Source organism: Gallinula chloropus (assembly GCF_964237585.1).
Source record: "Gallinula chloropus genome assembly, chromosome: 6".
Classification (NCBI taxonomy): Eukaryota; Metazoa; Chordata; class Aves; order Gruiformes; family Rallidae; genus Gallinula; species Gallinula chloropus.
In genome coordinates, this window is record NC_140091.1 from 22297624 (window position 1) to 22320520 (window position 22897).

General features: G+C 46.8%; 1 protein-coding gene across 1 annotated transcript in view; it reads left to right on the forward strand.

Annotated features, from left to right (window-relative positions):
* The window catches only part of HMCN1 (hemicentin 1), a gene marked incomplete at both ends in the record, with an annotated part of 204833 nt that extends 187295 nt beyond the window's left edge, over positions 1-17538 (forward strand). Inside the window, 11 exons of the mRNA XM_084266123.1 lie at positions 388-625; positions 3375-3437; positions 4100-4219; positions 4457-4591; positions 5057-5170; positions 5474-5599; positions 6791-6919; positions 11239-11589; positions 14119-14238; positions 15931-16057; positions 17172-17538. Coding sequence (XP_084122249.1) covers positions 388-625; positions 3375-3437; positions 4100-4219; positions 4457-4591; positions 5057-5170; positions 5474-5599; positions 6791-6919; positions 11239-11589; positions 14119-14238; positions 15931-16057; positions 17172-17538 — 1890 coding nt within the window. The remainder of the gene's footprint in view (positions 1-387; positions 626-3374; positions 3438-4099; positions 4220-4456; positions 4592-5056; positions 5171-5473; positions 5600-6790; positions 6920-11238; positions 11590-14118; positions 14239-15930; positions 16058-17171) is intronic.
* Between the last annotated feature and the right edge of the window lie 5359 nt (positions 17539-22897).

The window sequence follows — 22897 nt, forward strand, 5'->3', positions numbered from 1 at the left end:
TGTGTGATTATTACTCAGCAAATGTTGTCAGCATCTCAGAATACAAAAAAAAAAAAAAAAAAGAAAAGAAAAAATACATATTTAGAGCTCAAAAGTTTGTTGTTGAACAAGAAGATTATTTTCAGGTTGAGTGCTCTGCTGTGGCCCCATCATGAGGATCCTCGGCACCATGGCCTGCTCCTATTGAAAGAAATAGACTGGGTGATGTTAAGATTCAACAGTTAAGAGCACAAAAGGCTCTTAACTTCACACATTGTGTGGAACATGATTTGTTGAAGGGTTAAGAAAAACCCTTTCCTGGAATACATCTCCTAGTGCTGTGAAATACAAAGACTGTGGTGCCATTGGCTGCAGGCAGCGCCTGACGCCTGAATCTTGTCATTTCAGGATTACACAGAAGACTATATCCAGACTGGGCCTGGGCAACTGTACGCCCATTCCACTCGTCTCTTCACCGTAGATGGAGTTAGTGTCCCTTACACATGGAACCACACCATCACCTACGATTACACCAAAGGAAAAATGCCTTTCTTGGTAGAAACACTCCATGCTTCCTCTATTACGACAGAGTACGACCCGCTGGAGGAAACTCTGGCTTTTCAAATCCACGCTTCCATTGCAAAAGGTATTGTTCTCATCTATCACAGAAATAGCACAATGGAAACATGATATCCTCTTTTCCTGGAATTCATTCCCTATATTCTCAAAAGCTGTGTATGGCCTTGAAACAGGAAATGCTGTCAAACTTGGGTAACTTTTTAGCAGATCCTGAGCATCTTATTAATATACTTGTATGTTAAGGCACAAAAGCTGTTGTAGTTTGCACTTACTCTTCACCTGCAGTTCTCATCCATGAAGTCCTTCTGCATTTGCTGAGGCTGCTAGAAGCATCACCAGAAGCTTCAGATAGCCTATCTGAAATATGTCTTGATCTCTTCACACGTACTTTTCATTCTCTAAAATGAAATCCCTGTCTTTTTTGTGGGGGGTGAGGTGTCAGTGGGGTTTTAGAGTTTGTTTCATTTTACATAGTGTGGTGGTTTGACCCTGTCTGGAGGCGAGATGCCCACCAGATGCCTTTTCAGCTGGACAAGGATAAAAATAGATATTGAGAGGCTGAGGAGTGGAGATGAGGCCAGGGAGAGATCATTCTGCAATCAGCGTCACGAGCAGAACAGACTCAACATGGAATAAAGGACAGAAAACTCTAATGTTCTGACTCTGTTCTGCACCCCCAGTGACACCAGAGTCAGGCAATGAGAAGTGTGACCAGATCTTAAAGCACCTTCACCGCAACCCTCCCTTCTCAGCAGACTTCGCTTTAGTCAGGATTTTGCTCCCTTCTTCGCCCCATTGTGGCATGTGGAGGGACAGGGAATAGGGGTTTGGGTCAGTTCCTCATGAGCTGTTTTCCTTCTTAGCCAGGGTAGGGGGGGCATTCCTCACCCTCTTCCCCTGCTGCACCATGGGGTCCCACCCACAGCAGACAATCCTCCACGAACTTCTCCAACGTGAATCTTTTCCCACAGGGCTTCAGCTCTTCCCCAGCCGCCCCAGCATGGGTCACTGCTGTGGGTGCAGTCACAAATCACAGAATGTCCCTCAGTTTCTCAGGCCCAGACTGCTCCAGCCTGGTCCCCCCAGGGGGTCACATCCCCCCAGCAAATGTGCTCCAGCATGGGTGTCTGTCTCACTCATCTCTGTGTCTCTGTCTCTCTCCAAGGGCTGCAAATGCTGGCAGGGTCTTGCTCCAACGCGGGTCACAGCATCTCCTGTATGTCTCCCCCTGCTCCAGCATGGGGCATCTTTCTCTCCAGCACCTGGAGCGCCTCCTCCCCACCTTCCCTGCCCTTGGTGCTTGCACAGCTCCTCACACCTTCTCACTCCCTTCTCTGGGGCACAAAGCGGCTGCTGGCGGGTTTTTCTCCTCACTGTGATTCCCAGAGGCGCTGTGACCATCGCTGATGGGCCCGGCCTTGGTCAGCAGCGACTCCGTCCTTGAGCCAGCTGGTGTTTGCTGTGTGGGGCCTGCAGAGAGCTTCTGGCTGCTTCTTGCAGCAGCCACCCCTGCAGCCACCTTTTCCATCAGACCCCAGCCATGCAGACCCACAACACATAGCTATTAGGAAAAAGGATTGTATACGTTTTTCTCTGTGAACCCCACATAAATCTATGTCAGGTATTAATGAGGTGGGAAAACATTCAAAATTTAGCCCTAAAATGGGTAAAATATCTGAAGTTGTTCCTCGGACCCTAATTCTGTGGAATAACTTGACACATACAGAAAGTATGATGCTGAACTGCAGCTTCAAAACTTTCCTGGCACTTCCCAGCTGTACTTTTCCCACCAGCTATGAATGGTGAGCAGTTCTGCAGTCCAGTGTAAGCATGGGCCTGCACACGGCCTATAGAACTGGTGAGTGCTAACTCAAAGGCGGCGAGGTAGTAGCTGGTGCTCTGTGTCTGAGCCTTACTAACCGCTGCTCTTTTTAGCCTTTTACCTAAGTGATCTGAAAGAACAGGGCATAATTAGTTATCAGACTGTCCTGTTATCTTTTTATATACTGCTGGGGCTTTTGCTTTTACACAGTAAAGCTTCATGTTTTCTGTCAAGCACAGTAACTCAGGTTTGAAAGTAAATGGAACGTTGTGATTACCTATCAAAATCAGCATTCTAAATGCTGGAAAGGAAGGATGTTTCCTGCTCACCAGGCTGAGCTCATTGTGCAGCTTGAAAGCAAATTAAGTTTTTTTTGAAGTTTAAGAGCAGCTCTGGTAAAAGAAAGTCTCCAGATCAAGTTATGCCTATACATAAATCTGGCCAAACCTTTACTGGACTTGTATTTATTTCCTCCAACATTAATGTACTGCTTTTAAAAATAAATGAATGCATTTTCATGTAGTCTTTGAGCCACCTCTGCCAGAGATCTCCATTGCAGTTCCTGGTATGCACTTGTGTTCTCTACCCTGGCTCCCTACAGTCGGTGACATGGGGATTTGTTCAGTTTGGGTTTATTTCCCTCCTTTTATGTGAAGTGAAAGTGAGTAGTCTTTAGTCGTCTTATAATGAAAACTTTATAGAGGAACTTCTCAGGATATATTAAGCTGGGGTGCAACTCAGAGGGAATGCCCCCCCCCGCCCCCCCCAACACACACACACAGGCACACCCCTGCTTAATCTCTTCCAAAACAACAAAACCCCCGTACTACTGACTTTCATGTCCAGACTTGGGCCCAGAAAAATTCCTCTTCTAGTGTCCAAGTGTAATAAATCTTTTATAAATAGCTGGGCTGCATTTCTTAATTGGCTGTTAAAAGTAATGAAATGGCCATATTTTCATCCTCAAGTAACATGTGTTTCCTTTGCTGTGCAGGAGAGCGTAGCAATCAGTGCCCTGCTGGGTTTAGTTTGGACTCAACTGGGCCGTACTGTTCAGGTAATGAAATAACAAGGGTGGTGTGTAATCACAACTCATAGAGTGGTTTGGGTGGGAAGGGACCCCAAAGATCCCTCAGCCCCATTCCCTGCCATGGGTAGGGACACCCCCCACCAGCCCAGGGTGCCCAAAGCCCCATCCAACTTTGCCTTGAACCCTGCCAGGGATCCAGGGGCAGCCCCAGGTTCTCTGGGTGCCCTGTGCCAGGGCCTCCTACCTCCCTGGGAAGGATTTCTGCCTCTCAGCTCTTCTCCAGCTGCCCTCCTTCAGTTTAAAACCATAACCCCTTGTCCTGGCCCTTTGCCAGGGCCCCACATCTTTGCACATGTGTAGGAAGTTGACCACTGAAACCCACCCATTTTGTTGTAAAGCCATTCTCTGGAAAAGACCATAGCAACCATGGGTTGCTGCGCTAGTGACCTGGTCCTGCTTGAGCCAACGCAAGATTCCAGCAAGCTGTGTTAGTGTGGGTTTGGTAACCATAAAATCAGAGCGAGAAACAACCCCCCTGAAGTCGTTCTGTGAAGCTGCTCCATTCCTAGATGTACTTTTGCCCTGTGGGCTCCACCAGACATGTACCTTTTATGAAGGGCAGGGTTGGGGTACTTCCTTGTAAAGTCTCCTGTAGCCTCACTGGTTTCTCAAATGTTTCCTCCTTCCAGATGAAGATGAATGTGCTGCCCGAAACCCTTGTTCCCACACCTGCCATAATGCCATGGGATCTTACTACTGCTCCTGCCCCAAGGGCCTCACCATCTCTGCAGATGGGAGAACGTGTCAGGGTAAGAGAAGCATTGCTGTGGACAGGCTGGATACAAAAAGCCCCATGGTGCCTTCACACTGAGGAGATGGGCTGGGCTATGTGGTCATGATAAAAATAGAAGTTATTGGTGGTTTTCCAGTTATTTCCTATCTTAAGCGTGTTTGCAGTTGAGTATTTCATAGCTGATCATACTCAAGACACTTAATTTGTGTTTCATGTTGACATAGTGAGGTTAACAGCTGCTTTTTCATTCCAGACATTGATGAGTGTGCGTTAGGTGGACACACCTGCCATGCTGGCCAGGACTGTGAGAACATCATTGGCACATACCGCTGTGTAGTTAGGTGTGGGAATGGCTTCAGGAGAACAGCTGATGGCTTCAGCTGCCAAGGTAGGGAGAGGTCTCTGCTTTTCTGTGTTTGCTTTTAAACTGAAAATGCTGCCTTTCACACCAGAGTAACTTTTTAAAGACAGATCTCCACCTGAAGTGGCTGTAGATTGTCATTAGTAAGGTAGTGAGTTTTAGGGGATTGGTTTCTTTTTTGTGGGCGGTCTTTGTTTTTTGGGGGATTTTTATTTGGGTTGGGGTCTTTTAACCTCTTTGCCCTTTCCATCTTGAGAAAATAAATTTAATAATCCTATCAGGGAATAACCCAGCATTGCTGTTTTTGTGTCCCTCGTGCATTTTCTTCTACAAACAAGCAAGAGCAGTAAATGCTTCTGAAGGTAGCTCGGTAGTGCATTAACTAGAGCTCAAAGCAGCACCTGCAGTCCTGACTCACCCAAAACACTGTTCAGGTAGATGATGGTGAGGTGCTGTGCAGCTGTGGTGTCACGGATTTGTGTTCTTCAACAGATGTTAACGAGTGTCAAGAGTCCAACCCCTGTCATCAGCGATGCTTCAATACCATAGGAAGCTTCCACTGTGGCTGTGAGCCCGGGTACCAGCTGAAGGGCCGGAAGTGCATGGGTAGGGATGGGTTTCTGAGTGCTTGTTCCCCCTTTCCAATGGATGGGTCTCAAGGCTTATTTTGTTATCTGAAACCCTTATGGGTGAGAATCCCACTGTGGGGGATTTCCTCAGTGTCTATTTCTGAATCTGTTCATAAAGCAGCACCAAAGCCCTGGGGAATGAGGCTGAAATGATTCAAAGAAGTGTACACTCTGCCAGTAACACTGCATTGTTCTGCTCTTTAGGAACTGAGTGGAAGGCAGTGGGTTCATGTCCATTCTTGCCTGTTTTCTTTTCTTTTCTCTTTTATTTTTTAATAAGATGTAAATGAGTGCCGGCAGAACGTGTGCAGGCCTGACCAACTCTGCAAAAACACCCGAGGTGGCTACAAGTGCATTGATCTGTGTCCCAGTGGCATGACCAAAGCAGAAAATGGAACCTGTATTGGTGAGTAAAGTGTTAATGTACCACATGATGGTGCTAAAGCACAGAGGCAGCGATCAATTATTTCTTTTGAAAATCAAATCATCTTGGCAATGGTCCAGCTCCAGTTCTTAAGATTTGCACATGTTAAAGCACCAACCTTTCTGCATTCGTGGAGACATACAGAATCAGAGTCACAGAATCGTAGGGGTTGGAAGGGACCGGAGATCATTGGGTCCAACCCAGCTGCCAAAGCAGGGTCCCTAGGACAGGTCGCACAGGAAGGCGTCCAGATAGGGCTGGAATATCTCCAGAGAAGGAGACTCCACACCCCCCTGGGCAGCCTGTCCCAGGGCTCCCTCACCCTCACCAGGAAGAAGTTCTTCTGCATATTGGTGCAGAAGTCCCTGTGCTCCAATTTGAGGCCATCACCCCTTGTCCTGTCCCCACAGACGCTGAGAAGAGGCTGGCCATTTCCCACTGTGTCCCACCCTTCAGATATTGATAAATACTGATCAGATCCCCTCTCAGGCTTCTTTTCTCCAGGCTGAACAGCCCCAGGTCACTCAGCCTTTCCTCATAGGGGAGATGAAACTTCGTTGTAACTGGCATTCAAAGAATAGATGTATCCTCCTCACTTCTAGTTTTCCATTGCTTCTAAGAAAGTAGAGTAGGCTTTTCCTCAGCATCTTTTCTGCATTGTCACCTTGGCCTCTAGAGCTTGTTCATTGACAGGAACGTTTTGCCCCCATGTTGATGCTTTCTTAAGAGTTTGTCTCAGCAGCTCTGAATCAAGACCATGGGTCCTTGCACTTATGATGTCTGATTTTCAGCATAACTGATGTTGCATACACTATCAGATCTTCTGGTTTTGCTTAATGGGATATGACAGGAAGATGGGTTATGGGTCTTTGGAGAGTTAGCACATCAGATTGGAAGCCTCAGGGAAAAGTTTGGAAAATTAAATGGTAAAAATGCAAGTTGGTTGAAAAACTTAGCTGTGTGTCTGCTTAAAATCTTTCAGTGTGGGAGATGCAGACTGTGGTTGGTAAATTGTTAGAGTAATGCCTCACCATGGCACGGGGTCAGGAAAGCGTCCATCCAGAGGCTACATTCACACATGGTTTAACTGCATTCCTTATGCAGTGAAAAGAATAAAGCTCTAAAAACGTTCAAGAAAATGCTGACTACCTCCTCCTGCCTCATTGCTTGCAGACATTGACGAATGCCGGGATGGGATCCACCAGTGCCGCTACAACCAGATCTGTGAGAACACGCGAGGAAGTTACCGCTGTGTGTGCCCACGGGGATATCGGTCCCAGGGAGTTGGGCGGCCTTGTGTGGGTAAGCTCTCCAAACACATCAGCATCGCCTATTTGCTGCTGCTGCTGCTCTTGGCTGGGCTTTCTGCAGTAACATAACCAGCAATGCCATCCAATGTGCTGTGCAGACACATCTGCTCCCATTCGAAGCAAGTACTCAAAACGGAGTAATTCAGAACAGGGAGTGTGATAGATCTGTACTTGGGAATCAAAGCATACAAGAGCACTGGGGGATGGATGTGGTGAGAGCTTTCCCTGTTAAAGATCAGGCCAGACCTGTTCATCAGTGGGCAGTGAAGAGTGCCTGGCTGTACACTGCTCTGCAGGGATTCTCAGGTGAAGGTGGTGAAGCAGGGAGTGAGGTAGATTCCCCTAAAGGAGAACACCCCAAGGACCTAAAAGGAGAAAACCCAAAGGAAATGTGTTGCAGGGGGCACCGTAGACCCAGAAGTTGTCTCTGCAAGTGAATGGCACAAACCCACTGCTCCATGTGCTGGAACTGGGAAGAGTGTTCTCTGAGAAGAGGCTCAGGGGAGACTTACTGCTCCCCCTGAAAGGAGGTTGTGGTGAGCTGGGGCTCAGCCTCTTCTCACAGATAACCAGTGACAGGACGAGAGGGAATCGCTGCCAGTTGTGCCAGGGGAGGTTCAGGTTAGAAATAAGGAGAAATTTCCTCTCAGCAAGAGCGGTTGGGCATCGGGACAGGTTACTCATGGAGGTGGTGGGGTCACCATCCCTCAGGGTGTTCAAGGAAAGGTTGGATGAAGTACTTAGGGACATGGGTTGGCGGTGGTAGGGGTATCTTGGAGGTCTTTTCCAACCTTTATGAGCCTGTGATTCTGTTGGGGCAGAGCTGGGTAAGCTGATAGGCGTTATCGCTTCTGGTTTGGGTGGATCGCAGCAGGGAAGGAGGATTCCTGTCAGCAGGAAAGCTGACTGCATAGTGACTCCCCTGTGCTATCTGTGTAGAACTGTTTGGCATTCAGGTGTGCAGAGCCCCTCTCACACGTGGCACCCGAGGGATGCTCTCACAGCTTAACACTGGGAGTAGAGTTTAACATATGGTGACAGCACAAGCACGTGAAATGTGCATTACAGAGACCTCAGGGTGGCACTAGGATCATTTGGAGTCACCCTTTCTGTATTTACGTCCCTTATTTAATAATGATAGCTGATCCACACTGATATTAATGATTTATGAATAGTGGTGTATGACACTAAGTGAACGGGGTTTCAGTTGCTCTCACATCAGATCAGATAAGCATTCCGCCACAATGAGTGTTTGGAGTGAGTAATAGCTGCTTTGGAGAAGAGGAGTGTTTTTTTTCTTCTTCTTTTTAAACAGCTTAAGATCTCAGACTACCAAAAGCCGGGACCGTTTGGTTATTTTTTTATTATTATTATTGGTTTTTAAGAGATTAAATTGCAGGAAGAAAATGTTTAGCTGTAGACCAAGACATTACTTCCACCAGCTACCTCTCTACTGAAATAAAATCAATCCCAGACTCCTTAACATGTATTGAACCCATTTAAATTTCTGACAGTAATAAGTGAGGATGAAGTCTAGGACTGCAGATTTTCACAAAACACTAGTGACTGCCCAAAAGCTGTCTTCTGATCAAGGACCACTGAAAGCTCCCTCTTAAAGTATGACTTTTATGCACCTTTTGAATTTTTATCTGCCTAAAAATATATTTAAAATATAGATCCATCAGAGAAATTAGTTCATGTGTGTTAATCAAGTCCAGCTTTTATTAATGTGAAGACTCAGAAAGTAAGTAGGACCCCAGACTGAAACAGAAGAATGGAACTATGTTCCTGCCTGTGCTACTTTTGTCTTGTGTAATGTCCCTTGTGTCATAATTCCCCAATAAATGGGGATAAGACGCTCGTTTGTCATCACAACACCTGTAGAGCTCCTCACACCCAACTAACTAAATTATGGTATTTCTGTGAACTGTGGTGGATGTCAACAGGCCATGTCCTACATGGAAGGGCCTGATCAGAAGCTGGTATCTCATGGGCAAGGTATCTGGAATTTAAAATCAAGTCCCAATACAAAAAAGATGTGGAACTGCTGGAGAGGGTTCAGAGGAGCCATGGAGATGATCAGAGGGCTGGACCACCTCCCCTGTGAAGAGAGGCTGAGGGAGCTGGGCTTGTTCAGCCTGGGGAAGAGAAGGCTGAAGGGGGACCTCATTGCAGCCTTCCAGTCCCTGAAAGGAGCAGAGAAACAGGAGGGGAATCAGCTTGTTCAAGGGGCAGAGACTGGCAGGACAAGGGGGATGGAGTGAAGCTGAAGGAGGGAAGGGTTAGATGAGGTCTTAGGGGGAAGTTCTTTACATAGAGAATGGTGAGGGGCTGGAAGGGGCTGCCCAGAGAGATGGTGGGTGCCCCGTGATGGGTGTTCAAGGCCATGTTGGCTGGGGCCCTGGGCAACTTTGTGTAGAACCAGGCCTGGAGGTTGTTGCCCTGCCTGTGTCAGGGGGTTGGGACTGTGTGATCCTTGGAGTCCCTTCCTACCCAGACCAGTCTGTGATTCTATGATTTTATGAATTATTGTCCTTCAAATTAAAGAAAGCCTGAGAATTTAGCTCTTTCAGATTCCAAGTAATTTCACTTTGCCCTATTTCATATTCGTGGGTGTAATCAAAGGGATATCGTCCCGCAGAGACACAGACTTACCAGCGAGTCAGCCATCACTTCTCACAGCGTATAAATGCAAGTGGCTTCCTGTGTTGTACTGCACAGGCTGCTCCTGCAAAAGAAATTGCTCTAATTTTCACCTATTTTCTTAAATCACATCTATAGTCATAGAATCACAGAATCATAGGGGTTGGAAGGGACCTCGAGAGATCATCGGGTCCAACCCCGCTGCCAAAGCAGCTCCCCAGCTCATATTGCACAGATGGGCGTCCAGACGGGGCTGGAATATCTCCAGAGAAGGAGACTCCACACCCCCTGGGCAGCCTGTCCCAGGGCTCCCTCACCCTCACTGGGTAAAAGTTCTGCATGTTGGTGCGGAACTTCCTGTGCTCCAACTTGAAGCCATTGCCCCTTGTCCTGTCTCCACAGAGCACTGAAAAGGGGCTGGCTGATTCCCCCTGCATCCCATACTTAAAATATTTATAAACATTAATAAGGTCCCCCCTTAGTCGTCTTTGCTCTAGGCTGAACAGCCCCAGGTGACTCAGCCTTTCCTCATAGGGGAGATGCTCCAGGCCCTTAATCATCTTTGTAGCCTCCTCTGGACTCTCTCCAGGAGATCCCTGGCTTTTTTTTTACCAGGGAGCCCAGAACTGGACACAATACTCCAGGTGGGGCCTGACCAGGGCAGAGCAGAGGGGGAGGATCACCTCCTTCGAAATCTTCTCAAAGTCTTCTGCTGCTTATCCACAATTGTTCCAAACACTTTGATTGTTGTAGGGCTGTTTGTGCACATAACTCTTGTCTGTTTTATGCAGGCAAAGTGTGTTAATACAAGTAACTGGAAAATAATTGAGCACTAAGGAAATAAGTTTCAATATTCTTTTATGTGTGTACGAGTCTTACCCTTTTCATCTGGGGCACGCAATGAAGGAAGAGAAACTTAAGTCATCTGAGCTGTTGCCATACTAAAAATGAAGTCTCCTTGTTTGTAACACCTGACAATATTACCTTAACGATATTTCAACTGCATGTGTACAGTTTCAGTTACATGCTTGTGAAATAAATTGAAAAATACTGCTGTAAGTGCCCCTGGGTTTCTGACTCTCAAAACATTTAATTATTAATACCCTCCAAAGCAGGGCCTGGCAGCTTTTCCTGCTCATCTGTGGGAGAAGAAATGATAGTTTCTTAAGACAAAGAAATAATAATTGCTGAAGTAGTGGAGGGCAGCTTAGGCTGAGACATTGGAGATCATGGGTCCTGAGGGCCACTTGCTTCTCAGAGTACATCCTTCCTGGCAACCGGCTGGCAGCTTTCAGGCTCTCACAGCCCTGCTCCTGTGAAAGCCAGGGAACGGGCTCAAACCCCCATGGTACAGCCAGAGCTTGCCCTCAGGAACATCAGGGCAGGCCCACAGTGGAGTTCTTGTCCTGCCTCAGCACGGGCTTAGGTCACCAGGAGCCTTAGAGGGGGAATGAAGGTAAATCCTGTGCAGGGTAGGATGACCTGCCTCCTCGGCAACAGGTTTCCTCTATTGTACTGCCTTTGATCACTCACTTTTATGTCTTCAGCATGTTCCACAGACTAAGATAAGTATATATGTCTCTATATACCTATAGTTATGTGTTGTTGTTTGTTTGTTTTTTCTCCTCTCCACATGGTTTGCTGCTCGGGATCATGTCACATGAGCAGACATTAATGAATGTGAACAAGTGCCTAAACCCTGTGCTTTTCAATGCACCAACACCCCCGGCAGCTTCACGTGTGTCTGTCCACCTGGGCAACATTTATTGGGTGATGGGAAATCTTGCGCTGGATTGGAGAGATTGCCAAATTATGGTGCCTATTACAATAGCTATAACTATGCACAATTCTCCCCTGTGAGAGACAACTATCAACCTCAACAGTATTACAGGCACTCCTCAAATCTCTACAGCTCCTTCTCGGAGTATAGAAACAGCAGAATACCTTTCTCCAGGACTAGAAGGACCATTAGAGAAGCTTGTCCTGAAGGCTATGAGGCAAGCAATGACAGATGTGTAGGTAAATGTCAGTCATATCTATGCAATTCTCTTGTTTTTGGTCCTTATTGTTAGGTTGCTGTTTCATATATACCAGGGGCTGATGGCTTGTGGGGTTCTTCATCTCACCCTGATAAATCCCCAGAGAGTTCTGCATGCTCTTGTGCCCTGAGCACATTATAACAAAAAAAGTTTTCCAACCCTCACCTTCTGTAACCTCGTCTTTAATTGTGCTGCTTGCTGTGTGCTAGCAAGTTACTTCCCTCCGTTACTCTCCTCCTTCCGATTAGGGTAGCACAGCTCTGTGAATGTTCTCACACTTAGACACACATGAGTAGACAACGGGAAATGGGCTCAAGCTGCACCAGGGCAGGATCAGAGCAGATGTTAGGAAAAGGTTCTGCTCTGAAAGAGTTGTGGGGATGTGGAACAGGCTGCCCAGGGAGGGGGTTGAGTCCCCAACCCCTGGGTGTGTTTAACAGACGGGTAGATGAGGTGCTCAGGGATATGGTTTAGCATAGGACAGGCACGGTTGGACTCAATGATCTTAAAGTTCTTTTCCAACCTTGTGATTCTGTGAGCCTGTGCTGGGGATGTTGCTTAAGCTGGACTCCCCCTGATCACAGTATTACTCTGGTTCACAAAGGTTTTGAGTAAAGATGTTAAAAACTGAGCCCACTGGGGCCAGTGCCAGCCCTGCTACAGGGCAGTTCGTCACTGCCACACGGGCAATGTGAGCAAGAGCTCTTCAAGTGTCTGAGAAGCAAAAGCAAAGCCTCAGAGCACGAGGGAAGAGCAATGGGAATCAAAGGTATCTGGCACACCTCTGGTTGTCAGGCTTACGTCCTCACGCCGTGAGCTGTTCCAAGGTTTTTAAATGAAGCACTGCTGTTTCCACAACTGCACAAACATTAATTCGGCTCCTCAGGAGGATCGAAAGCAACAGCAGGCTGTGCTGTTCCTGAGTGATTTGTACTGAGTGTGAAGAAACTTAGAAAGAAAAAAAAAAAAAACCCCAAACCAAAAAACCCAACCCCACCCCAAGAAACTGCTGCCCAGCAGCTAGAGATGCTGCCTGGGCGTAGGTGGGGATGCAGGGAGGGAGTTCATCATTTGAACTGCACTGTGCCAACATCACATTCTAAATATCTCAAGAAAAAAAAAAGAGAAGCGTTTAGTTACTTTGTGATAGCCCATCTCTGTTCAGGACTGAGGGTACTGCAGGCTGGGCTTTACTAGAGCTTGGCCCAGCACGTTTAAGATGCGGTTGGAGGTGCCACCTGCCTCGACCTAGCCTGTGTGCCAGTGGCACTGTGTGCTTCCAGGGTAAACACATGGGCCTACAGCTAAAGTGTAGCAACCAGAACTTCAGCTAGGACTGCATAGCAATGTATAATGTGTGAAAATGGGAGTATTCTTTTATGAACAAGGATTATAGATACTGAGAAATCTAGCCTTGCATTTACATTAATACACCTGCAGTTCATTGTGTGTGTGGTGTAGCAGTTTAATTGGAGACAGGAATACAGCTACCCCATGGAAAGGGTTAAGCGAAAATCCATGAGCTTCACCCCAGCCTCCAGTTGGAATTAGCTGATCTACTCCTGTTTTATTTGAATAAACATTTAAGTTTTAAAATTACTGTTTAATATGAAAAATACACCCAAAAGATGATGCTTTTCTTTTTAAAGAAAGTTCTTTCAAGAGATAACCGTCAGGATCTGACAACAATGTACTGCATGTTCTTCTGTCACATCTTTCTCCTCTCCATTGGCATCTCCATCTAATGCAACCCCTGTACAAGACAAAACGAGGGCAAGCAGAGACCTTCCTTCCACTGTTTTAATCATGCTGGTCTGAACTCTCGCATGAGACTAACCTGAGTAGGATCTTTGTTGCTGTCCAAATTAGGCAGATGTTTCCAAAGAAATGATAATTATATATGATCTGTGTCTAAATCACACTAGTCTACATTGAAAATTTTACATAAAGTGGTCTGGTACATCTGTATTTTGAGAGAGGGGAGGGTTAAAAAAAAGGCTAAGAGCCTTTATTAATAGTCTTCCCAGATATGGAGCTTAATTCATCCCCAGGGCATGGAGAAGATCAGTTTGAAGGGAAAGGGCTGTGCTGGAGGAGGGATTAGCTGTAAAAACAACTCCCACACCGACAAGGGTTCCTCCAGCAAGATAACTAATCTGGGAGTTTCCAAAGCTCAAACCCTTGTTCTTGGGCAGCTCAGCTTGTTTTCTGTGGCGAGACTATTAGTGTAACCTTGGTGATGGATACAGACTGCACGTCCTTTCAGCTGCCATCGAAAGAGGTGAGGATCCTCTCAAAGCTGACTTTAATTCTTAAAACGTTGTAAAGCAACAGCACAGGGATGGTGTGAAAGGACTTGCTAGTTTTAGACATTCAAGCCCATCAGAAAACAAGATCCAGACAACTTCCACCACCTCAGTCCATATGCCCGTAAAGAAATGGGACAGAAAGCACCACGCTTCAATACCTGGTTCAACTAATCCTGATCCGTTCGTGTTTCTTTCTGCAGACATTGATGAATGTGAAACCAGAGACACCTGTCAGCATGAGTGCAGAAACACCCTGGGAAGTTACCAGTGCACTTGTCCATCTGGTTATCGCCTTATGCCCAATGGCAAAACCTGTCAAGGTACAGAGATCCCTTTGAGTCTTCAGATATATGCTTCTTTGGTGGTTTGGCCCTGGCTGGAGGCCAAAAAGTCACCAAAGCTGCTCTATCACTCCCCTTTTCAGCTGGACAGGGGAGAAAATAGATATTGAGAGGCTGAGGAGTGGAGATAAGGCCAGGGAGCCTTCTGCAGTCAGCGTCACGGGCAGAACAGACTCAACACGGAATAAAGGACAGAAAACTCTCTAATTGATGACCCTGCCCTGCACCCCCAGTGACACCAGAGTCGGGTGATGAGAAGTGTGACCAGATTCTTCCCCCACTGTGGCACAGGGAGGGGCAGGGACTGGGGCAATGGGGGTTTTGGTCAGTTCCTCACAAGATGCTTTCCTTCTTAGCTGGGGGGGTGTTGGGTGGCATTCATTCCTCACCCCCTTCCCCTGCTGCACTGTGGGGTCCCACCCACAGCAGACAGTCTTCCATGAGCTTCTCCAACGTGAGTCTTTTCCCATGGACCTTCAGCTCTTCCCCAGCTGCCCCAGTGTGGGTCACTGCTATGGGTGTAGTAATAGATCATAGAATGTCTCTCAGTCTCTCTGGCCCAGACTGCTCCAGCCTGGTCCCCCCACGGGGTCACAAGCCCCCCTCCAGCAAACCTGCCCCGGTGTGGGTCTGTCTCTCTCTCACCAAGGGCTGCAAGTGCTGGCAGGGTCTTGCTCCAACGCGGGTCACAGCATCTCCTGTATGTTTCCCCCTGCTCCAGCATGGGGCCTCTTCACACGTTGCAGGTGGGGTCTCACAGCCTCTTCCATGGGCTGCAGGGGCATCTTTCTCTCCAGCACCTGGAGTGCCTCCCCCCCCTTCCCTGCCCTTGGTGCCTGCACAGCTCCTCCCACCTTCTCACTCCCTTCTCTGGGGCACAAAGCAGCTGCTGGTGGGTTTTTCTCCTCACTGTGATTCTCAGAGGTGCTGTGACCAGGCCTGGCCTTAGTCAGCAGTGACTCCGGCCTTGAGCCGGCTGGTGTTTGCTGTGTGGGGCCTGCAGAGAGCTTCTGGCTGCTCCTTGCAGCAGCCACCCCTGCAGCCACCTTCTCCACCAGGACCCAACCATGCACAACTACAGCAGCTTGTAAATAATAAGATACTAATTGTACTCAGTACATGTATAAGCCACCTCGTTGCACTTGCTCCATGAGATTTGGCATCCAGAATTTCAAGTTTCAGAAGTTTCCATAGTTTGTATTTTAATGCTTCCTATACGAAGCACCAGCAGATCAGACCCCTGCAGCTTCCCACTCTGAAGTTCCCTCCTGTGGCCCTTACCCTGCCCGTTCAGCTCCAGGCATGCAGGAAGCAGCCCTAGGACCATACCCAATGTCATCCTTAACCCATCTGTGTCAAAAAAGGCACTGTCAGGTGTTCTGACCCACAACACAGCCCTGGCAAAGCTCGAACTTATTCATCTCTGTTGCCAGCTACAATTTATGTGGGATCATGGCTGCAGTGCAGCTCTTGCACAGTAATGGAATGCCAGCAGTAATAAGAGTGTGTTACAGGAACTCCCAGCTCAAGCGTCAAGGTCAGGTTCTGAAGGGTGTTGCTGTGTTGAGGTGTGCACTCTGCTCAGCCTCTTCTGGCCCTGCTAGTTTTTAACTGTGAAATTCAGCCAAGAACCAGCAGCTGATTGATGATTTGCATGTTTCTTACATTCAGATATTGATGAGTGCCTTGAGCAGAACATTAATTGTGGATCAAATCAGATGTGTTTCAACATGAGAGGAAGCTACCAGTGCATAGACACGCCTTGTCCACCAAACTACCAGCGAGAGCCTTTGTCTGGGTATGCTTTATTTTCAGCTCCTCCTAGGTCTTGTTTCCCCCACCCTGTGCTTGGATCCTTAACCTGTGTGAAAGAAGAAACTTTGACACCAGCAGAGCTCATGCTGGCAAGAGGTAAAGCATTGACATTGGAGATGACCATGGTTTCAGGAGCAGAACCACAAAGCAGTGGCTGCAGGCGAGTGGCTGTCCCTCCCTATCCATGCCACATTTCACTGGTAGTTCAAAAGGAAACAGCACCAGAACATTCCTTTGCTGCAGGAACCCTGGCACACCACGATGCTTCCTGCTGGTTCAGCATCATTCCTTTGTCACTGAGGTGCAAAGGCAGATTCAGCTTACTCTGAGGAAGACCTGACTTACCATCACTTCCAAAGCTCTTAAAATAGTTTGTTAATCATAAAAATAACACTACAGGAGTTTTTAACATAACTCTATTTCCCTGCTCTGGAAAAAACATAATAATTTGATTTAATCTTTAGATATACTTAAGGAAGTAGCTTGCTTCATAGGCAAAACCCACCTTTTGTGATCAAAGTGCTCTGGAATGACCCTTCAGTTGAAATGGATAATGTGGTTTGCCCTCTATCAGTGGAGGCAGAGCTGGCAAATCCTCCTCTGAATAACTGAAATCAAATTTCCTCTGCCCTTCCTCATTCCAGATTCTTTATTTTATGCTCTTACACACAGACACCTCAGATAGAGCTGCCTGATGTGCTTTGAACCAACCTTTTCAACTCTAATGTTTAAGAGCAAGTTCACTAAAACATACGCTATTGGCTGCAACGACAGGTACTGTATCCAGTATCTGTTCTCGGGGTGTTTTCTGAGCACATCCTGCTGAGGAAGAATGGGTAATTAAAATTGCATATTTTTAATTGTTAAAAAAAACCCCACCACCTCCTCATTTTATAGATCCAAATTTTAAATTTTATAACTATTCTGCAACTTTAAACGACCAGTGGATAAAGAGTGCATGAGTGTATTGGCTTTATAGAGAAGTTTTAATCAGCATCTGCTTACAGGGTAGATGGGGAGAATTCCTCCTGGAAGCCCAGTTGCAGTACTTGGGATATCACGTTCTCCCTGGGCTAAAGCACTCTGCTTGTTCCTAGGTTCTGTCTCAAAATCTGCCCGGCCAACGACTTGGAGTGTGATCTGAGCACCTACGCCTTGGAATACAAACTCCTCTCCCTGCCCTTCGGCATAGCTGCCGGCCAGGATTTGATCCGGCTGGTTGCCTATACTCATGACCAAGTCGTGCACCCAAGGACAACCTTCTCGGTGGCCGAGGAGGACCCAGCAATCCCCTTCGCCCTGCGAGATGAGAACTTGAAAGGAGTCGTGTTCACCACCCGCCCGCTGCGAGAGCCAAAGACGTACCGCATGGGAGTCAGAGCCTTATCCTACAGCGCCGACGGAAACGTTGAGTATCGGACAACCTTCATTGTTTATATAGCTGTCTCAGCATATCCCTATTAAACACCCAAACTGCCTGACAGTAACCACAGTATCTTAACCGCACCCGTAAACGCCGGTGGGCGCTGATGCTTCCAGACTGCCTCCACCGCCCGCCGAACCCTTGTGAACCGTGTAACTTGAAAATGGTGCTATGCTCTTTTCTTCTTCTCCCCTCCTTCCCCGAGGCTGCCTGTCCAGTTCAAGAGGAAAAGCCATGGCTTCGAGGACCTGTTGCCACTTGCTTTATTTATTACACTGGAGTAGTCATTTCCCACGGGTTCTTCTGAAAGCCAGCAGAAAAACCAAAGCACGAGGTGAAAGCAGTAAGCCAGGAGCAGCCTCTGTCGAAAGCAACTAAAGAAAAGCCTACCCAGAAGAAAAACAACCACCAACCTTTAATTTCAAATGATCTACGTATTTAAAGGTTGCTAAGGGGTTTATAATTTTTGTATCTACTAGAATTTTTTTCTTACCAAATACCTGATAGAATTAGGGCTCTGCTATCCTATGTCGTGTGCTCAAAATTACCCAAATACCACTGTGCCTGATTGTTGCAAATGTGGAAACAAATGATATTAAAGCTTGTTTTCAGCTAAATTATCTCTAGTAGGATTTGGAACTGGTACATGTGATTTCCATGCAAGTTTAGGGGATATCACTGTTCTTTTTTTTGGAAGAAAAACCAACATGGCTTCTTCTACTTTATACAGCAGGTATTTTATAACTTTTTTTTTGTTCTTTTTAACTCTGACATTCTGGTATAGCCATTTATTTAGCTCAAAACCATATCCCTTTCTGTACTCAGTTAAAGTGATTTGGGGTTTTTACAAATGGAACATTTTTCTCCAAAGATGATGTCAGTTTAGTTCAATAATGTCCATACACTGTACACAAGTAATTTTGCCAAGATGTATTCTATTTTTATGAAAGTGTATATATGTGGTTTTTTGGTTTTCTACATATATTTTCTATGCAGTATCTCAAGAGTGTTTTACAGTTAAGTTTGCATAAAAGGGCAATGCCAATACAGTGAAAATAATCAAAATAAAGGTTCTCATTGCCTTTGAGGTTGCGATGAGTCTTATCACTGACAAACATCCCTTACCATCCTTCCAGGCACGTCCTTTGGGGCCAGCAGAGAAGGCAGGAGGTGATGTGCCCAGCAAACCTGGGAGCGCAGCCACGTCTCCTGTTTATTGTGCTACTAACTTCCCTGCACCCTGTTCCTTGGGCCTGGAACATGCTGCCCAAGGAGGGGGTTGAGTCACCATCCCTGAGTGTGTTTAACAGAGGGGGGGAGATGAAGTGCTCAGGGATATGGTTTAGCATAGGTCAGGAACAGTTGGACTTGATGATCTTCAAAGGTCTTTTCCAACCTTGTGATTCTGGTTTTCAAAAGTAAGTCAGGGAAACTGGTGCCCTTACCATAAAACCTCTTACATTATCCAGAGCCTGCTGACTAGGAGATGGCTCATTTCCTCAGAGGAAATGGGGTTTGCTAAATGTGTGCTGCTTATAAAGGGAGAGTTTATTGATAAATACACTCAACTCATTGCCAAGCATGAAGGATGTCACCATAATTCCATAAATCATAAGATGATCGATAAGTACAGTAGTTATCTCAATGTCTTTTACAGATGAGCATCACACTAGAAACGATGTCCTTGAGGGACTTGAGCTGCACTGCGAGACAGGAACAGAAAGGAAATCTTTTTATTATGGTTTTGCTTGTGAGACTGGTGAAAGTTATGAATAAAGGAGAATCTGGGCCGTGCCCTTCTCTCCCTTGGATATCTGGTCTGCGTTACAAATTCCCAAGTCCTTTTGCCTTAAGAACAGAATCACAAATGTTAGATTAACTCTCAGCGCTAATGTACCTGGAGAAGCTCTGACCTTCTTCCTAGCAGGTAGAAAAGTCTATTGTTTCCTATTAAATAGTCTTTTTATTCTAACTGGAGATGTAAGAGGCTGGTCAGCGTGTGTGTGCATGCCCACATGTAACTGTGGATTTGTTAATTCTTTAACAAAAAATTCCTTATCCAAATTTTACAATTTATAAGTACAATAAATGTTACATATATATAAACCTGTATTGCTCTTTCAGATAAGGTTAGCAAAGCCCTGGATGCAGTTTTCTTTTTTCTGTAAAGAAAAACATTGAAACTATGTGGGGGTCTTGTTGTCCATGGGTTGTGCAGCTGAGCAGCTGAGCCTGCCCAGCCATTAGCCTGCAGAAATATTAGCAGGATGGATTTGCAGGGCCACCTGTAAAGGATACCATATTCCCCATATTGCTGGTAAGACATTTCCTCAAAGGGTCTCCTGTCACAAACACCCCTGGCATCTAAAAAAAAAAAAAGGCAAACATGGGTGCAGACAGGGTGCAAACAGCCCGTTCTGGGTGACTGCACCTGGGGTAGACAAGTGACAGGCTGCGTGTCCTTTGGCTGCAGCCCCACTACCTTCTCTTGGCTCATCGGGTAGCCACAGAGGCATGACAGGGCAAAGACTTGAGGAAGTAGAGCTGTGGATTTGTGGGGAGGGGTGAAAGGCACCGTGAAATGAGTGAGGCAGGTCTGGCTGCTATTGGCAGTCTAATTGTTTTTCTTTAAAGTGCGCTGTCTAAATGCTGACACAAACCCTGGATAAACTGACCTATGACTTTTCTGATCTTGATGGGAAAATTCATTTTGTGGTACCCAATCCCTTTTTAATGGTTTTTGGGAGGGAGAAAATTATGATGAAAAACAGTGTTCAAAAATACTCATTGGGAACTTCATTAAATAGTTAAAGCAGAGATGTGATCGAGCTCCCAGAAAGAGTGGAGGTGGCTTCACTGACTTCTGGCCTGACCCCTATGTCCTCCTGCAAATGACCCTGCCTTATTAAAGCCTAAAGCAAAGTACCTGCAAAGGTGCAGCAAAAAAATTGTGTCGTTCCTTCTGAACAGAAGTTCTACCAGAGGACCCCGGGATGAAACGGGGGCCCATCGCCAGAGAAAAGGTCCTCACCACCACCGCTTGTTGCGTGGCAGGTGCTCAGGAGCTGGAGCTGAGCGAGGTATCCCCATCACTCCTCTGTGGAGGTCCAGCGTGCCGATCCCTTGAGAGAGGAACTCCACTGGGGTTTTGTTTCCCTTCGCACACTGGCTGAAGTAAAAAGCTATTGAATGGGTAGAGCGATGAATCAATGCAAAATCACAGGGCTGTGGGTTGGAGGGGAAGCAAGTTATCAGATGAGAGTGATGCTCGGAAAAGACGGGAGGAGCTGTGCTTGGCTGATCAGTGTCCACTTGCCAAGTCAGATCCAGACAGTGGATGCAAAACAAAGCAGGGGGATGAGTAAAGCGGTTGCATCATCGCTCTGACATCGGCGGGGCAATTACAGGCAGGACTCTGCTCTTGGGGTGCAAGCCGGAGCTCTGGTACCCTTTGACTTTAGTGGCATTTCTAGTTCTGGCAGCTCAAATCCAAGGCTGCTGCCAATAAAAACTTGGCATGTTATGGCCTTGGAAACCCAGGGATTAGTTTACGAGGCTGGAATCCAACCACCCGCCCCACAGTTGCACACAGGCGGAGAACAGGACATGCAGCCCCGTGCGAGGAGGGACGTTGGTGCCAACGCTGCGCCAGGTTGTGGTTAATCATCCAGGCCCAGTCCTGTTTGCACTGATCCCTGCCGGGATGCGGTGACGTGCAAACGTATCGATGGACGAGGGCCGCAGGGCAGGTCTCTGTTTCTGTGGGAAGCCAAAGGCTCCTCCAGCCTCTGGGCTTCAGCCTCTGCCTCAGACATGGTGTTGGTAGAGTTCACGGAGTCAGTTCATGGATATCATCTGCAGTGGCTCTACACTGTGTAGAGAAGTAAAACACTGAAGCTGGAATTTAAAGCATTTTCTGCAACAGCCTTTCTTAGTGCCCCAAAGCCCAAATGGCCAATGACTTGCAGAAGCACAGCCCTACTTCTTGCTGAGGAACCAGAGAGAGCTCCAACTCCTGCACATACAGCAATTATCACTTTGTTATCTGCTGCCCCACAAGCCACCCTTCACGAATGTCTCTCTCTTCCCTGGGGGCACGTTCCAGGGCACATGTAGCTCTGGGTAGGGGCTGAAAAAGAAATGCTACAGTGTCAGCCCATTGCTGGAGCTAAATGGGAGTTACACTGCATTGCACTAACAAACTTAATCCAGGCACAGCATACCTGACCATGCTTTGGGAATAAGATCTAGAGATGAAAGGTTGGAAGAGTAATGAACTCCCAAGGCACAGCAAGAACAGCAGTGCCCCAGCTCCTCACTCAAAGAAGGCAAATGCACCCAAAGCAGGAAATGCAGCAGCCCCAGGGTGAGCTCGTTGCCAGAAACTGAAGCAGCAATAATACTGTAAGAAAACAATGTTTAAACTGCACGCTGAAGGGCCTACAGCAGAATTAGCAACAAACTGGGGGACAGACTATGGCATGGCCCTAGTCAGGCCCCACCTGGATTATTGTGTCCAGTTCTGGGCTCCCTGGTATAAAAATGCCAGGGATCTCCTGGAGAGAGTCCAGCGGAGGCTAAAAAGGTGATTAAGGGCTCAGCATCTCCCCTATGAGGAAAGGCTGAGTGACCTGGGGCTGTTTAGCCTGGAGAAAAGAAGACTGAGAGGGGATCTTATTAATGTTTATCAATATCTGAAGGGTTCGACCTGTCCTAGGGACCCTGCTTTCGCAGGGGATGTTGGACCCGATGATCTCTGGAGGTCCCTTCCAACCCCTACAATTCTGTGATTCTGTGATCCTTGCACCAGGGCCGTTCTGTTTCCACATAAATGTCCTGACAGCTCACCACCTGTGGACAAATCTTGGATGCCAGAGAACTTCTGAGCGGGAGATGGATGTGCTGAAAAGATGTCTGACTCTGTGACCAAATTCTCATCTCCTTGGTTAAAGGAACCGGACCTCAAATACAAACTTCATAAATAACTAGGATTGCATCAAATTTATTCATCCTTCTTCCTCATCGTCTGCTCACTGAATTAGCTCACAGGTCTTCAGATATTTACCAGCCGTAGAGGTCAGAGATTGCTTTTCTACGCTCTGGCCTTGATCAAAAGAGAATATTTGTGGTTTGCTTACTGGTTCCTCTGCGATGCTGTCACCAATGTGGAGACTGATAGAGAACCTCAAATAGGGTGTAACCCTGCAAAGCCTTTGCCAAAATATTAGCGGTAATATTTTGCAGCTCATGTTTTGGAAAGATTTTGGATGCAAAACTGATGAGGCTGTGGCACAGAAGTGGTTTGTGTTCACCAAGTGAAGCGCACAGCAAGGTAATGGCACAGTATTTTTAACATCTGCCATAGCTTCAGTATAGACAAGTAAACAGCTATCAGTAGTT